Here is an 11584-nt window from a genome sequence, read left to right as displayed (position 1 = left end):
AACAAAACACAACGCAATACTGTACAACAAAACACCACACAACAATCACAATGCAACACAACACATTGCAACACAACACACTGCAACACAACATGGTACTCAGGAAACTCAGAAGATTCTTTTCTTTCTGGTCTGAGGGGGGAAAAAGTGATAAAAACAACAACAATAAAACAGCTGATGATAAAGAAGCCTTACACTGAAACTGCCAGCGAAGAACGGTGCCATTAACAAGCCCCTGTGGCAAAGTGGTCAGCACGGCAGACTGACAACCAAATGACAAGGGTTCAAATCCCAGCACATATGGGGGTTCTCGGCCAATGGCCAACTCCTCCCAAGAACTGCTTGTGTGTGAGCAACTGGGTGTGGGTGTATCTGTATCAGTATCAGTATCAGTAGCTCGAGGAAGCGTCACTGCGTTCAGACAAATCCATATACGCTACACCACATCTGCCAAGCAGATGCCCAACCAGCAGCGTTACCCAACACGCTTAGTCAGGCCTTGAGAAAAAAAAAAAGAAAAAGAAAAAAAATGAAATAGAAATAAAAATGTATCTGTGTGCGTGCTCCCTTACTTACTTCAATTATTATTCATTAATTAAAACTTACACAGATTACAAAGTGCTTTAAATCTCTCTCTGATAATGACAGAAACCACAGTGCTATTCTCTTTGCAGCTGCAAATGGTATTCACTGTTCAGAGAAATAAAAAACAACAACAACATTAAGACAGCTGTTCTGACAATAACAATTCAGTGCAATATTTCCTCACTCACAACTGGTGGCAAGAGAACAGATAACAGCACTTGTTCCACATCACAATAAAACATAACGAGCTTTCGGCACACTCTTCCCTGATAATCACACACATCAATCATCATGGTAAAGGTAAAGATAACATTTAAAACACAAATGAAATCATAAGATAAAAAATATATAACAGAAGAATAACCGGTACACCCTTGATTACTATGTACATTTCAATCTTCAATATAAAAGGAAAATATTAAGATAATATAACATTTTATCCAATAAGTGAAATGAATATAAATGAATTATCCATCCTTGTTTCCATTATTACCATGCACATTTCAATCATCATATAAAAGCAAAATATCAGGATAATATAACATTTAAAAAAAACCCATATAAACTGATTATCCACATATGCTTCACTGCCAACTAAATGTATATTTTAACCATCAAATCAAAGCAAAATATCCAAATAACAGTATCTTAAGAAACAAGTGAAACCAATATAAATAAATTATCCATACATACTTCACTGATGACTGCTTACATTTCAATCATCGTATTAATCAAATCAAAATATCAAGATAATATAACATTTCAAGAAACAAGTGTAATGAATATAAATGAATTACCCATACACACTTCCTTGTTTACTATGTGCATTTCAATCATCGTATTAACCAAATCAAAATATCAAGATAATATAACATTTCAAGAAACCAGTGTAATGAATATAAATGAATTACCCATACACACTTCCTTGTTTACTATGTGCATTTCAATCATCATATTAACAAAATCAAAATATCAAGATAATATAACATTTCAAGAAACAAGTGTAATGAACATAAATGAATTACCCATACACACTTCCTTGTTTACTATGTGCATTTCAATCATCAAATATTTATTATTATAAGGAAATACCAAGTACCTAAATGAATAAGAAATTCCCTCACTCACCACCAAATAAAACAGAGTTCCATTTAGGGGTGTCTGGTGCCCCAACAAAATTCCTGAAGCTGCCGATGGAATTCTTCATGAAGGCATACAGTCCATGCTGAACACAGGAGCAGAATAACACGCAATTAGAGAGAGAGAGAGAGGGTGCGTGCATGTGTGCGTGTGTGTGTGTGTGTGTGTGTATGTGTGTGTGAGAGTGTTGTGGGAAGATGAGCAATGCAGATTGGCTGACTGAAATGGAGAGGCACGTGAATTTCAGTAATCTGTATAATTATTTGTATATAGCTATTTCCATTTGGTGCCATTTAATTTATCTTTTTATTTTCTATTCATTTTATTTGTTTGTTGTTTTCTTCTTATGCTGGACATGTGCTGCTGCCAACAAGAAAATCTCTGTACCAAAGTATAGACAATAAAGTTTGTGTATTGTATTGTGTTGTGTTGTGTTGTGTTGTGTTGTATTGTATTATAGTGACAGTGTTACCAGCTGCTCTGGTGAATCAAATCACTGTGTATTTTATATTATGTTGTGTTGTGTTGTCTTTTACTGTGTCGTATAGTATTGTATTGTATAGTACTGTAGTGTTTTCTCTTGCTGTGTTGCGTTGTACTACTCTTGTCACAACAGATTTCTCTGTGTGAAATTTCAGAGCATGCTGGAACAATTCAGCGCTACCCATTTTTTTTCACTTTTTTTTTTAACTATAAAATCTGCGTCTATTCATTTTACCATCAAGGCAGATTTTTCTGCACAATTTTGCAAGGGACAAGGCTTTTGCTGCCACAGGTTCTTTCGTGTATACTAAATGCACGTCGCTTACAGCCCAGACACAACAGGTCCATGAAGCTACCATGGCAAAGTGGTCAATGATACAGACTGATGACTAGAATACAGGTCCGATAGAGGGTTGTGGTGGTGTTTTTTTCTGGACCTAGCCAGTTCCAACCCAGAGCTTAGTGTGCTATGGACTTTTATAGGAATAACAGGACCACACAGTTGCAAGCCTTCCGCTTCATGAACAACACTGCAAGTATGTAAGTGTGTATATATCATTGTTTTTTAAGAATGTGGACTTGTTCTGGAGCATACCATCATGCACACACACACACACACACACACACACACACACACACACACACAAACACACACACACACAAACACACACACACAAAATCAAGATTAATGACTGTACAGTACCTGCACTCACATATTGCTAACAAACTTTCAGTCTTGTATCAATCAATATTCTATTGCGATAAGATGCTAGGATGCTCTAACTGACACTGACCCAGGTTACTGATTTCACAAGGGGGCCTCCTGTCCCCCAACACCTGCTGTAGCAGTTCCTATGAAATATGGTCACTGAATATAGCATGCCCACTAGCTGTCATAGCAAACTGGTCAATGGGTGGCACCCAAAAACATTAATAAACCATTCCTGTCTAAAAAAAAAATAAAAAATAAAAAAAAAATTTAAAAGATGAAAAAAAATGTGTGTGTGTGAGGGAAACAGAGCATGTGAGAGTGTGTGTGCATATGTGTGTGTGTGTGTGTGATGGTGTGTGTGATAGTGTGTGTGTGTGTGTCATGGGGTGAGTGTCTGTGTATGCATGTGTGTGTGTGTGTTTGAGAGAGAGAGAGAGAGAGTGTGTGTGTGTGTGCGAGCACGTTGGCATGTGTGTGTGTGTGTGTGTGTGTGTGTGTGTGTGTGTGTGTGTGTCTCCTTGCACCCTCGTGATCATAACCACCTTTGTAATCACAACAATAATCATAATATAACCACCCTATCATGTTCACAACCATAACCACCCTATCATATTCACAACCATAACCACCCTATCATATTCACAACCATAACCACCCTATCATATTCACAACCATAACCACCCTATCATGTTGACAGCCATAACCACCCTATCATGTTGACAGCCATAACCACCCTATCATGTTGACAGCCATAACCACCTTATCATTGTGACCGTAGTGGTCAAGCAGGGAGGGCAGGAGGGGCAGGATGACCGTGAAGGCCAGCAGGTCGATGACCAGAGAGAGGAAGATGATGTGGAACGTCTGGTTCATTCTCTTCTCGTCCTGACCGTTGGTGCCCTCGGGGGCATGTTTGCCGACGCTCCCCTCATGTTTGTTCTCACTGCTGTGTGTGCTGCCCACACCACTGCCGCTGCTGTCACTGCGTCTGGAGTGAAGTCTCGTCTCCACTGCCATGTTGATTCAGGGGCTGAAAAGGCTGGACTGACTGTAGTTAACTGGTGCTTCAGTCTGCATGTGTGTGTGTGTGCGTGCGATTGTGTGTGTGCACGTTGTGTATATAAATGTGTTCAAGTGTGCAAACATACACATACTCAAGAATGCATTACACATTAGATAGACAGACAGACAGACAGACAGATAGATTGACAGATAGATATGTAGACAGACAGACAGACAGATAGATAAACAGACTGATAGACAGATAGATAGATTTGATAATTTGCATTCTGTCTGAGGTTCACACGTCTAGCAGGTCAAACCTGAGTTTTATTATCATTATGCATGACTCTTTATAAACTGGAAATGTCTGAAAATTTGCATTCTGTCTGAGGTTCACGCATCTAGCAGGTCAAACCTGCGTTTTATTATCATTATGTATGACTCTTTATAAACTGGAAATGTCCCCTAACCTTTCATAGCCATCAGGGCAGTGAATTTTATTCACTGTGTCAAGGGTTCCACATACCAAAGCAGGGCCCTAACCTCTCTTTCCACCGTTTTTACCTTCTCCAACTGACATCAGGTTCTTATTCATGTCAACCTTCCCCAACTGACATCAGGTTCTTATTCATGTCAACCTTCCCCAACTGACATCAGGTTCTTATTCATGTCAACCTTCCCCAACTGACATCAGGTTCTTATTCATGTCAACCTTCCCCAACTGACATCAGGTTCTTATTCATGTCAACCTTCCCCAACTGACATCAGGTTCTTATTCGTGTCAACCTTCCCCAACTGACATCAGGTTCTTATTCATGTCAACCTTCCCCAACTGACATCAGGTTCTTATTCATGTCAGCCTTCCCCAACTGACATCAGGTTCTTATTCATGTCAACCTTCCCCAACTGACATCAGGTTCTTATTCATGTCAACCTTCCCCAACTGACATCAGGTTCTTATTCGTGTCAACCTTCCCCAACTGACATCAGGTTCTTATTCATGCCAAACAGCTACTACTGTCATCAGTTATCTCCAGCTATGCACTAAATTAATATATATATATATATATATATCAAGTGAAAGAGAATCCAAAACACTGGCCACACCTGCCAGTCTACCAAAGTGCACACAGTACTGAAATGTGACACTGACAGTGATCAGGTGACGTTTGATTGACAGCTGAAGGGGTGAACAGGTGGTTTATTTTAGGTTTCTTTCATGTGCCTGGATGTGTTGTTATGTTTGCGGTGTCAGTTTTATTTTGTTTTGTTCAAGTTTATGTCTGTGCAAGTATGGGAACTGTTCACTTTAACTCTGGGGGAGGGGAGGGGGGATAAAAAAATTATTGAGAAAACTGAGTTTTGATGCAGTGTGTGTGTGTGAGTGTGTGTGTTCGTTCTTTTGTTTAACATTCATCCACATTTGTGATTTTGGATGGAAATCTACCCCCTTCCCCATCCCACCCATGCCTCACATCATCACTGCTTTCCCTATTCCTCTCTTCTCAATTGGCACAAAAAAAGAATTATCAACAAAGCACACTGCAAACACACAGGTGAACACACTCCTCCCTCAACTGGTGTTAACCCTTTTATCTCCATGAATGATTTACAGGGGGGAGAAAAACTCAACACAACACGACAGGTAAAAAAAGACAACATCAGCTGTATCTGCTGAGAAAACTTCAGAAGTTTGCTGATCATCAGTGAAGATGCCCTTTGCATGGTGTACATAGATGTAATGTGCTTGCTTTTAACACTCCATCTTGGTATATAGCACTGTAAGAGCTAAGAGCGAAACAAAACTACCATGTGTTGTCAACACTGCCAGTGAAAAGACACGTTGGCAGCTGACACAACTCTCTCACCTCTATCAGCTGTATATAAAAGCAGAAAAACAGAAAACAAGCTGCAACTGAAATCTTCTGTGAGGTCTGCTTAGAAAACACATGGACATGTTGACTGTAAAATTATAAGGGTAACCCACCAGTAAAGAATGCATGGAGAAGCTCCCAGAAAAAAAGAAGAAGAAGAAGAAGAAGAAGAAGAAAGCCATATGACCAATATGCAACCAAGCTAAATAAAGAAGAAAAAAAGGGACATCTAGCCTGAAAAATGTAATAGAAGAATTTGTACTTCTCTGTATGTTTTTAGTGCTATAGATTAGAAAGTATATGAGTTTACCTCAGCCTTAGTTAAAGCTTCCTATAAATTATAATTCTATGTATGTGTGATTCTATTTATTACCTGTTAAATACACACAGAGAACAATTAAAAAGTCCTAGCAGTAAAATATCACAATTTTCTTGAACAAAAGGGAGATCTAGTTAGTTGGGATCAAACTTAACTGACTTATTCCTGTAAGCCTCATGGACAGTATAAAATATATTGGGTCACTGGTGTCAATTTCCTTAACCCACCTGTCACAAACCAAGTTATGATAAACCCATCATAAAATTACATGCCATCCAAAAATCACACTAAATCTTTATCAGTCCGTGATCATAATTATGAAAAGAAAAGAATTTCTACTGTCATGGGCATTATAATATCAGTACTGTTTATACTATGAATTATAAGAGATTTTTTCACATCATGCAATCTTAAATTATTATGAAATATGACAAAACACAATTCTATATAATGCAATGCAAAAACTAACAAACAATAATTATGAATAAGAATCTATAGCATTTAAGTCACAACACACACTGTCAACTGCACACCACACTATAAAGTGAAGCCCACTCACCACAATAAACCACACAAACGTGGCAGGTGTTCACAAACAGCCTGACAAATAGCCTATCACACTGCGACCGGTGGACCTGCTACAAGCGATGCCTCAATGAAATGATCGAACGATGACATAGCAGTCTTTCACACGGACATACGCTGGCCTGTTTTTCGTCACTGATTGATATCAGCCACATCTGCGTGCGGCCACACCACTGTATACTGTGCCAAGCAAACCAAATCGACAGTCCTATCCACTCTGCACGTAAAAACGAAAACCATCTCCACTCGAACCCGAGGATTTTTATAACCCCATAACGCGTCAAAATCAAGAGAACTTTCTAAGTTTTAGAAACAGAATACTCACACGTATCAGAACAGTCAACCCCTTTCTCGATCGCATCCACTTCTCGGGCACACCCACTCTCCCCTCACAACACAAGTTCCCCAAATGCTTCCGCTTTCATTCGACACGCTTCACAGCGCCCCATTCTGTATGCTTGCAAGCTAAAACAACGACAGCAATAATACATACCAGTTTTTACGGCGTCGCGGCGAGCGGCTTCTGTGGACAGTTAGCCTACACAAGGAAAAAGCGTGACTGCTTGAGTTGGAAGCCGACAGTCATGCTTGCGAACTCCCGTTTTAAAGTGAGGTCAAAGTTGAGGCTCTGTGTTTCCGTCACTGGGTTAAATCAGTTATTTGTACTCCGACAGAGAAATTTGTTTAACAGTGTTCGGATGTACACAGCAATTCACATATCGTTCTTGAAGGGACCGATCTATATTTTCAGACTGAACAAACCTGTCTACATTGAACCAGTACAGATCTATGGCTGAACTAACACCGCAATGAAAACATGATCAAAATACAGCGATGGAAATACTGATGTATTCTGCCAGACGTATTTCAACTGATTGTCAGTTGTTGGTGAAATAACAGATAAAGCAACAAAAATTATGTAAAAGAGGCAGACAGAAAGAAAGAAAGGAAAGAGTGAAGGACAAATGAAAATGGAAGAAAAGAGGCAGACAGAAAGAAAGAAAGGAAAGAGTGAAGGACAAATGAAAATGGAAGAAAAGAGGTAGACAGACAGTAAGAAACAAAACTGACAAACCAAAAAGTTTTGGGTTTTGGGGGGATTTTTTTAATGGTCACTTATTACACTTTAAGTGTCTCGATCCTATACTAGTTGACATTTATAAGACTGAGAAAACCTTAGATAACTGGCAGTTTGACTTCAGTTCAACAGGGACCACCAGTAAGTTAGTGACGGTGACTTCAGTTCAAAAGGGACCACCAGTAAGTTAGTGACGGGACTTCAGTTCAACAGGGACCACCAGTAAGTTAGTGACGGTGACTTCAGTTCAAAAGGGACCACCAGTAAGTTAGTGACGGGACTTCAGTTCAACAGGGACCACCAGTAAGTTAGTGACGGTGACTTCAGTTCAAAAGGGACCACCAGTAAGTTAGTGACGGTGACTTCAGTTCAAAAGGGACCACCAGTAAGTTAGTGACGGGACTTCAGTTCAAAAGGGACCACCAGTAAGTTAGTGACGGGACTTCAGTTCAACAGGGACCACCAGTAAGTTAGTGACGGTGACTTCAGTTCAAAAGGGACCACCAGTAAGTTAGTGACGGGACTTCAGTTCAAAAGGGACCACCAGTAAGTTAGTGACGGGACTTGGACAATGCCGGCTGGGCGTACCGATACCGATGAACTGTGGCCCCAGTCACGCCGGGACGTGTGTCAGTCACTGAGATCGTATTTACTGTTTATAGGTCAGTGGTGTCAGTCCGTTGTGGCCCCTCGATCATCACGACGTAGCTTTATGGTCCGTATCGGCGGTCCCTCAGGATGCTTCTTGTCTTCATCCCATCGGTATCTGCATGGACAGGCCCCCGTACCAGGCGATCGATTGTGTTTCACCACGATGTGTTAATCTTAGTTCTTGTTGTTGTGTTTTTTGTTTTGATTTTTTCTTTGTTTGTTTGTTGTTGTTGTTTTGTTTTTTTGTTGTTGTTGTTGTTGTTGTTTTTTGGGGGGGGGTTGTTTTGTTTTGTTTTGTTTCGTCTTTCTGTTTTTTGAAGGCACTTTCTAACTTGTCTATCCGGGATTTTGATGTGAAAGGTATTTGACATAATCGATGCCTATGGCAAACAGGCTTGCAAGCCGTGAGCCGGGCATCATCATCATCATCATCATTATCGTTATCACCACAGACACGTGTGTCGGGTGTGGGGGTGGGGTGGGGGGTTTGTGTGTCAGTGAGTGAGTGCCAGTCTGTGGGTGAGTGGCGATGAGTACATGTGTGGGTTTCTCTCTCTCTCTGTCTCTCTCTGTCTGTCTCTGTCTGTCTGTCTCTCTCTCTCTCTCTCTCTCTCTCTCTCTCTCTGCCGTTACATGTGTCTGCTATTTTCCGCTTTACACCTGTCCACTATAATTACCACGCAGCCCATCAGTGCGTGTTTTACCGGAAGGCTCTTTCTACGAATACATGAGCTTCACTTTCTCAGCCAGTATCGACATGGCAACAGGTGGCAACTTGCATCTGATCGAGAGTCTCGAACCTCAGTTATAAACATAAATCACGCTATGAGAGGCCCATAATACCATGTGCGGTCACAGCTGGGGACTGATTCTATCGTTTGCAACTGAACGTTCATGTGACGATTGAATAGAAGCCGGCGAGCCATTATATAGTGACAGCGGAGATTAGAAAAGAGAGATAAACCACTTGCACAAATTGCTGAAGCCAGGCAGCCTGCGCCGCGGCACGCATTCATTATTCATGAGCTGCCTTTGCCCCGCCCAAACGAAAGGAAAGCGTCAGTCGAACGCAGTCTCCTGAGTGATTTTATAATTTGGATTACACCTTTTTTCCCTTTTCTGTTTGCTTCATCCCACGCAGATGTCAAACTCAATTTTGTTGTGAATAACATTCCTAAATATTTATATGTATTGGTTACTTTTATTTCCCTATCACCACAGCACCATTTTTCACGAGTCGAAAGATGACCTCCATTGCGGAAAACTATAATATTGGTCTTAACGAGATCCACTGTTTGTTGTAGTCTGTCTGTTTCTTGCTTAAGGGCATTTAATTGATTTTGTAACCCTATGGGTGTGTCAGACAAGAGAACAACATCATCAGCAAATAGCATTAAGAGCAAATCTGTTGCGCCAGGCATCATTTGTATTCCATGTCTCCCCTTCTTTGATAACTCCACTGCCAATTCACCGATGAAAAAGGAAAACAGCTGTGTGCTTGGCATACAACCTTGTTTAACCCCTCTTGGACACTGAAAAAAGTCTGAATAAATACCTTTGTCACGAACACATACAAGTACAGAATCGTAGATGCTTTTAACAGCCATGTAAAACTCCCGAGAGAGAGAGACAGAGACAGAGACTTAGAGAGAGAGATAGAGCACAATACAACGGTCTGCTCGGGCAACATGAAGCGTTCGTATATATATGAATTATATATATGATTATGTACATATAGATAGATTTAGATTTACATACTGATAGATCTATATGAAATTATGTATGTATGTATTCATGTATGTATGTATAGACAGATGTTAGAAGAGAGACAGAGCTGAATATGTGTTTTATGTTTTGATATATATATATTTTTTGTTGTTGAAGAAATGGTGATGTAAACCAGAAAGTGTGAAGAAAAAGTAGCGTTACGAAAACGCAGTTCAATAATTTATAACTGTCTCTCTCATGTGCAACATTGCGCTGGGGGAGGGGGGGGGAGTTGGTGGTGGGGGGAGCTGCTTTATTTTCTTTTTATATTATCTACATTCAAGCAGATGCAAACGTGCTAAAAACCAAAGCAAAAATGAATCGGTTTTCATTGTATACAGCGAATCTTACTACACGTGGGAAATTCCAGGCGTAACTTAACTTTCGCTTTACTGCAGCTGAACCGTCGAACCGACCAGTTTCCTTCAGGTGGGGAAGGAGAGGGTGATTTATCCCCACCCTTCCGAACTGCGTGTGTGCCCCAAAACGGCTTCAGCACTGTTATAGACAGTAAGAAGGGGCCTGCCGCGAGTGGTTTATCTCTCTTTTCTAATCTCCGGTGACACCCACTGTGTCTAATTGTGTCCGCAACAAACCCGTACTTACACCCGCCATTACAATGCAATCAAATCTCAGGATAACTATTTATAAGCCTAACTTTTTATGATCGCACGAGTGCAATGAGAGTAGGCTGTATGTTATTTTTGTGTCCTCTTTCCAGTCTCCACCTCCCGGCCACAGTCCCTCCCTCCCTCCCCCCCACCTCCACTCCCCCATCCACCCCCCTCCCTCTCCACTGCGCTCCACGACCGTGAAAAAGCGACATGTGATTTTTTTTAAGGTGTAGAATACTGGAGCATAAGCTATAGGACTACGACTTGAAATAAGAAGAGAGTGCATGGGTGGAAGGACAGACAGTACAGCAGAAGGGGAGAGAAAAAGGTTAAAGGAGAATCAAATCAAGAGAGGATCAATTCTGATACATGATACTTATACTAAGCAGCCGGGTATATAATGAGGGCCCAAACATGGTAAAAAGCATAGAAAGAAGATAAGTAAATAACCTGACGTGAAATTAGACGGGTCCACTGAGGAGAAAAAGAGAAGAAAAGGAAACGATGGGGGGTAGGGGGGGGGGGGAAGGTGAACGGACAGAGATAGAGAGGAGGACACTCGAGAGAAGAGAAAGAGAGACGTAGATGGATATAGAACAGCTAATTCCGCCAGTTTACTCGGTTAAAAGATGTATAAGCTAGGTGTTCAGCTTGACAAACTAGATCGACCGCTGCCCATCAACATTTTGAGAAAAAGTGTTTTCACGTCTTCTGTTCAATTATGTAGAAGAAATCCATTCTAACTGGTACATAAATATATTTGCATACACTCAA

General features: G+C 40.7%; 1 protein-coding gene across 3 annotated transcripts in view; it reads right to left on the bottom strand.

Moving 5' to 3' along the window:
* Window positions 1-7301, bottom strand: part of LOC143293945 (major facilitator superfamily domain-containing protein 10-like) — a 30871-nt gene extending 23570 nt beyond the window's left edge. The window contains exons 1-3 of one of the 3 annotated variants that reach the window (XM_076605338.1): window positions 7194-7301; window positions 3680-3950; window positions 1714-1810 (exon numbers count right to left, since the gene is read on the bottom strand). In XM_076605338.1, the coding sequence (XP_076461453.1) occupies window positions 1714-1810; window positions 3680-3937 (355 nt within the window). In that variant the 5' untranslated portion in view covers window positions 3938-3950; window positions 7194-7301. Of the gene's footprint in view, window positions 1-1713; window positions 1811-3679; window positions 3951-6674; window positions 6807-7025; window positions 7084-7193 lie in introns of those variants that run through there. The other 2 variants (XM_076605339.1, XM_076605340.1) reach the window with 2 other exon arrangements.
* Between the last annotated feature and the right edge of the window lie 4283 nt (window positions 7302-11584).

The sequence above is a fragment of the Babylonia areolata genome, chromosome 19 (genome assembly GCF_041734735.1).
Source record: "Babylonia areolata isolate BAREFJ2019XMU chromosome 19, ASM4173473v1, whole genome shotgun sequence".
NCBI lineage: Eukaryota > Metazoa > Mollusca > Gastropoda > Neogastropoda > Buccinidae > Babylonia > Babylonia areolata.
Note: the sequence above shows the minus strand (reverse complement) of the source record. Positions and strands in the feature narration are given on the sequence as shown.